This window comes from Grampus griseus, assembly GCF_964374135.1.
Source record: "Grampus griseus genome assembly, chromosome: 5".
Lineage (NCBI taxonomy): Eukaryota > Metazoa > Chordata > Mammalia > Artiodactyla > Delphinidae > Grampus > Grampus griseus.
Genome location: NC_138998.1, coordinates 88,183,139 through 88,189,887, shown reverse-complemented (window position 1 = coordinate 88,189,887; position 6,749 = coordinate 88,183,139). Strand labels below are relative to the sequence as shown.

Sequence of the window (6,749 nt, the reverse complement as noted above, 5' to 3'; positions counted from 1 at the left end):
ACAGGCAAAACATTCTCTGACATAAATCATACCAATGTTTTCTTAGGTCAGTCTCCCAAGGCAACAGAAATAAAGCAAAAATAAACAAATGGGACCTAATCATACTTAAAAGCTTTTGCACAGCAAAGGAAACCATAAACAAAATGAAAAGAAAACCTATGGACTGGGAGAAATTATTTGCAAATGATGTGACCAATGAGGGCTTAATTTCCAAAATATATAAACAGCTCATACAACTCAATAACAAAAAATCAAACAATCCAATCAAAAAATGGGCAGAAGACCTAAATAGACATTTCTCCAAAGAAGAAATACATATGGCCAATATGCACATGAAAAGATGCTCAACGTCACTAATCATTAGAGAAATGCAAATCAAAACTACACTGAGGTACCACCTCACACCAGTCAGAACAGCCGTCATTAAAAAGTCTACAAATAACAAATGCTAGAGAGGGTGTGGAGAAAAGGGAACCCTCCTATTGTTGGTGGGAATGTAAATTGGTGCAGCCACAATGGAAAACAGAATGGAGATTCCTCAAAAAACTAAAAATTGAATTGCCATATGATCCAACAATCCCACTCCTGGATATATACCCAGACAAAACTATAATTCAAAAAGATACATGCACCCCAATGTTCATAGCAGCATTATTTACAATAGCCAAGACGTGGAAACAACCTAAGTGTCCATCAACAGATGAATGGATAAAGAAGATGTGGTACATATATACACAAGGGAATATTATTCAGCCATAAAAAGGAGTGAAATAATGCCATTTGCAGCAACATGGATGGACTCAGAGATTATCATACTAAGCAAAGTAAGTGAGAAAGAGAAAAAGAAGTACCATATAATATCACTTATACGTAGAATCTAAAATATGACACAAATGAACTTACCTATGAAACAGAAACAGACTCACAGACATAGACAACAGACTTATGGTTGCCAAGAGGGAGGGGGGGAGAGGGAGGGATAAATCGGGAGTTTGGGATTAGCAAATGCAAACTAGTATATATATGTATAGCTGAATTACTTTGCTGTACACCAGAAACTAACAGAACACTGTAAATCAACTATACCTTAATAAAATAAATTTTTTAAAAAAGAAAGAAAAGCAAAAGCCTTATAAAAGAGAAAAAAAAAGAAAAATGTAAATGTCCATCATAAGGTGGATATTTACCTAAAATAAATTTGGGTATACCTACAGAGTCGAATAATAAAGAGCAGTTTAAAGACAATGAGACAGCGCTGCATATACTGATCCTGATATGGAATGATCTTGAAGATATATTAAATGGAAAAAAACAAAAGCATATTCTGGATGCTATTACATCCATATTTATATCCACATAATGATTTATATGGTTTTATATACATTGACTGATTTTGGATGAATTCGTAAGTAACTAGTAAAACCATGCCTCTTGAGAAGAGTAATTAAGTAACTAAAGACAAGAACGGGATGAAGACTTTTCACTGTACTGTATTCCATTTCACATGTTCTGAATTTTATACTATGTGCATGTACATAAAATTAAAATTATACAATTACACAAACATTTATTAAATGTTTTATTGCTTTTGTCCAAAGTTGCAGACATTTCTAAACAAATAAAACAAACAGTTGTCAAGGAAAATGTAAAACACAATTCTTACATATATGTAATATGTATTCATATTATGCTTAGAAGATTGGTTCTTTTACTATAACTCAATAATAAAATTAACATATAAAATATATCTCAAAGTTCTTTTGGGATGTATATTATCTGCTTTACTGAGTACTGGCTGTAGTGGAGAAGGGGTATAATGTCTTTCTTTTTCAACTCAAATTTCAAAAGGAGGTGATTCTGTAGTTCTTTGGCTCTTAAAAACCACTGTTTTCCAGTTTTTACAATCTTTTTAGTGAAAACAAAATTTAAGCCTAAATGACATTTCCATCTTTCTTAGCAGCTCACGGGAACTAGAGAACTCTAGAAATGGTTTCTGAAAGAACAGGAAGAGTTAGGGAATAGAACTGGGAAACATACAAATTGTAAACCAGTCTCCATTTCTAAAACATAAAATTTTCTTACTGTTAAACAAGATGAACTTTACAATGACAAGTGCAGAGGAGATATTTTTACAGAATCTTCTTTTTTTCTTATTAGCATTTTAAAAAATGGAATGTCTTTTCTTTTAATTTTGAGAAGTGCTTTCCTTTTTTTTGAAAGGAGACTATGTCCTGTACCTGCAGTCATTTTATTTAAAAGTCTTCTGAAAAAGGAGATTATCTTCTTTAAGCAGAGCTTCTAAATAACTGTCAATTTGCTCCAGGTCTCCTGCTGGACTGCCCTGGAAAAGAGAAGCAACAATCATAGGAGGGGAAGAAGCTACAGGGTTTATTCCTGTAATCTGGGTGGCCTTGGACCAGTCTTCCCTATGATTCATGTAGCAACAAAACCCAGCTTGCATTCGAATAATGCTTTTAACCTTTTGAAATGTTTTTGCATTTAATCTCATTTTATGCTCACAAGTGGTTAGGAACTTGAATCTTTTTTTTTTTTTCTTCTTCTTCTTCTTCTTTAGTGGAAATTAGTTCAACTGTGCTTTTTGGGTTTTTTTTTTTTCCCCTTCTATATAATTACTTGTCATATTCCTAAAGCCCCCGCCCTCATCTCATTTTTCTGTTATAGGCTCTCATGAATTTTCAGCCTTAGAGGCAAAACAGACGGGTAGGCAAATTCTAACTTCTCTGTTTCTCCTTTTTCCTCTGCAGCATCTTTTCCCACAACCTTTGGCTTGCTGCCCTGATCTGTCCCCTTTTCTCTTTCCCTCAGTTCTCTATTGGAGTAATCTCAAGCTCTCCTTCCTTGAGCTTCTTGATCCATGAACAGCTGGACAAATGCTCCCTCTTTACTGACCTAAGTCTCACTCCCTCAGGCCCAACCATGGGATCAACTCATTCTCCAACTGCGCTGATGGACAGGAGAATTTTTAGGAAGGACCTTCCAGAAATAATCCCAATGTTATTATTGTTTCCAATAAGTGTCTGGCACTATCATAGTTTCTCCATCCCTCATCTGGTTCCATTAAATGTGTTTTTGCTTTGCTCCCTTTGCCCTAGATTTGCTCAGTCTTCTAACAAGCCTGAATTGTACTGAGTCCCAGCTTTGTAACTAGGATGCTGTTTGGGTTTCCATGATACTGATATTCACTAGGATTTCCAAATATTCACTGACCCTGAGGAATGCCCTGTGTGATCCTTTCTGACACCGACAGCTCTCAGCCTGTTCAGTCTGGTCTAATCCTTTGGCTCCTGCTTTCTACCCTGTAGATTAGACTTCCTGCTAGGACTCCAGGTTGATCCTGTTCCCAGGTTCTTCATGTGCTGCCCCAACCGTCTGTTCCAGGTCCACCGCATCTCATGTGTCTGCTCTACTCCATGGTAGCTGCTCGCGCAATTAAAGGCACTGAAAATGTAAATTTCAAGTGGGGGATGAGAGTAAACATATCTGGGCAGGAGCCTTTTGAGTACCTCTCCAATAATACTGGATAAAACGTTTCACATTCTGTGGGCTAAAGCCCTTCACCTCTTTACTAAAGTTTGTGAATAAAACAAATTAAGTTAGTATAATTACTCTGGCTACTGTGAGGGAACCCAGGGGTTTGACACAGAAGGAAGAGTAAACTACTATTCTTTCATTTTGTTTTTCCTAGCTGAACAGATTTGCTATTGTGAGAACCAAATAATTTTTATGAACTTTCTTGATAGACAGTGGCATTCCATTACTATGATAAAGAACTTCTTTGGTCTCTCTAGTTGTTCTTGTTAGTGAAACAACAGTCATCACTGAAACCCTACCATGTGTGAGGCTCCACCAGACCTTTCACATGCAAAAACATTCACCACCCTCTGTAGCCACAAGAACCCAAAGGAGCTCCACTCAAATCCCACTCTCACAAATTGGCTTAGGTAGTACTGTTGACAGAAGGACAAATATAATTACCATTATGTGAAAATCGTTAGCTTTAATCATCCTTTTTATTTTAATAATGAAACATTTTAACTGTTGCCTAGACCACCCAAGAAGAGAGGGATCGTCTCTTTTGGCTATATACTTAATCAAAAATACTTTCTGTGTTTTTATTTTGTATTTTATATAAGAGAAATCCCAGCAAATCCAAAGATGTGTGGTTTTTGAAAGAGCAATGAACTCTCACACTGACTGAAAACCAGACAGTCGGCTTCAAAGTCCATGCTTATCATGTTCAATACTGATGCTCAGCAAGTTTCCTCGTCTGTCTCTCCGCGACCCCCTTCACGGGCAAAGCCGTCCTCCAGGCCTCCAGGCAGGTTTCTCTGGGAGACAGCTCCTGCCCTCTCTCCCTGCATGGCCCAGGAAGGACCTGTCTCCTGTTCCAGACTCACGGCCTATGTCTGAGTTTTGTCTGGGTCCTGAGACAATTTTCTCCCCGTCAGACCCTATTTCCATATACTTTTTTAAAGCAGGCTAGATGATATCTAAGGAGCTTCCAGTTTACCATGACAATAAACTGAACCAAAGGCTAGTCTTGAGGCAGCCCAGAGAGTGCCCAGGTGTCCATCACCAGTGCTGGGGAAGCAACACAAAGTGCTGGGTGCTGAGTGTATGATGCCAAGTTGTTCCAGACACAGACCTGCCCTTGCGGGCCCCCAGAGAGCTCTCTGACCCCCTCTTAGGGAGCTTTCCTAGGAGTCCCACTGAACAACCTTCGTTTATACCCCAAGGAAAGCTGAGAAACACAGTCATAGTTCCTGGGCTCACTGTTGATTTCTCAATTTATTTCTAGCATCTACAGAAAGACTTTTCAACATTGGATATATATACTTTAATTTTTGATGTTTTCTCCCCAGCATTTGTATATGCTATAGTAGAAGATGGGTATTTCCTCACTGGCTCAATCTATCATAGAAGCCCAATTCTTTATGCATTCAAATATATAAATAAACAAGAAGAACAGTAATTCATAGTTACATGATATTTTCCTCTAAGATTAGAAGAGTCTGTTTTTTTAACCTCTGTATTAGGATAAAAATTAAAATATTTTGTTGTCTGAAAAAATTAGGAAAAATTTCCTACTGGAAATATGCTAATGAGGAGACAGCATGATCGAACTATACCAACAGCACAAGCAAAGCTTCTGATTTTTTAAAGGGAAAATATAATAGGCCTTTAAAACAGTGTTCTAATTTATACTTTCAAAGTTCATTTATTTGTGATTTCAATATCCATTAAGACAGAGTTAGGGCTCGGTTAAGTGACTCGTCCAAAGTCATAAGTGGATGACGACATTAGGAGAGGAAGCTAGCCCAGCGCTCTCTACACAATGTGTGTTCCTATTACTCAAATAAAATTTCATTTCTTACCAGCTGAAGTTTCTGCAATAATACTGTCAGTTTCACACGAAGATTATTCAGTTTGTCTTCAGTGACTTTTCTTTTTTTTTCACATTGTCCCAGGGATACTTCATTAAGCACTCCTCTTCTGTTTGCATCATAGATAATGGATTGCATGGTTTCCTTTAGTTTTTTTTCATATTGGACCATGTAAACATTACGGACCTGGGAATGTTTTAAAAACAGTTTTAGTATATTTTTAAAATATTACTTTCCTCCCTAATAGCAGAATATCATATTCCAATCCTACACATATATACCACGTGTCAACTCTGTACATATGTACTATGGGTGGTCTACATTTAAGATATGTTGATCCCTTAAGGAACTAACAATCTGATGGAAGAGGAAGAGAAAGAAGGAAAAATGCACAATAGTCCAGTAACTATAATATAAAGAGGCACGCCAAGGTCAGCTCAGAAACCCTTGCTTTGGAATAAAGAAGAAACCTAGTAATGCTTGAACTTGTTCTCCTACCAGGGCTACCGTATTCTTCAAGGCACAAAGGGGATAGGTGCCTGTGACTACTCGCCACAGCACCAGTAACTCACAGATGACGACAGAGTGTCCAGCCACTTGGGGCTTTAAATGCGTGATTTATAACTCAAGTCTGTAGCATCTGAAAAGCACAGAAGCTACAGTAAGAGGAATTCCTAGTGTGCCACTCTCCTTGGGTTCCCTAATCTGATGTAAAGAGTACGGTTATATACTAACGCATGTGACCTTTGCTAATTCAAGAGTCTTGGTTATTTTCCAAGAGCTCGTGTTGCACCTGAGACACTCACAGAATAGAAAGAAGTAATGGAGTGGCCAAATGCTTCAATTTCAAAATGACATTAATTGCCTGTATCAACATTTTGAGAGGGCCGGGGGATATTCTGAGAAAAGAGATACAGGGCAAATCCTGTTTTGATAAACATTTGAATGTTTCAGCAATAAGAAGATTTCTGTATTCTAATATGCTGGGTTGCCAGGAAAATTGTAAGGTAGCCTCATTTGTCTTCTGAGTCCACCCTGTCCCCCTTCACCCTCCTCCACTACACTCACTAATACATGCAGGCCCTTCCCCAACACTGCCACATCATCGCCTTTAAGCACTCATTGACCTCACACATTTCTCCTTTTTCTATAAAATTCTTTAAACAAACAAACAAAACCCCCTAAGTATACTGAATTCTGTTTAATAGACGTTCACCAACTACTTCCTAAATTCGAGGCACTGAATTTTATTATAGGTGATGCAGAGATATGTAAGATTCAGTCTTTGCTCTCAAGAAGCTTCTAGTCTACAGAATGAGATAATACAAGTATGCAAATATTGTA

At 37.6% G+C, this 6,749-nt stretch overlaps 1 protein-coding gene across 1 annotated transcript in view; it reads right to left on the bottom strand.

Moving 5' to 3' along the window:
- Positions 1–2,248: 2,248 nt before the first annotated feature.
- MORC1 (MORC family CW-type zinc finger 1) overlaps positions 2,249–6,749 on the bottom strand; it is a gene marked incomplete at its 3' end in the record, with an annotated part of 179,097 nt that continues 174,596 nt past the window's right edge. The window contains exons 26-27 of the mRNA XM_082655264.1: positions 5,397–5,591; positions 2,249–2,341 (exon numbers count right to left, since the gene is read on the bottom strand). Coding sequence (XP_082511390.1) covers positions 2,249–2,341; positions 5,397–5,591 — 288 coding nt within the window. The remainder of the gene's footprint in view (positions 2,342–5,396; positions 5,592–6,749) is intronic.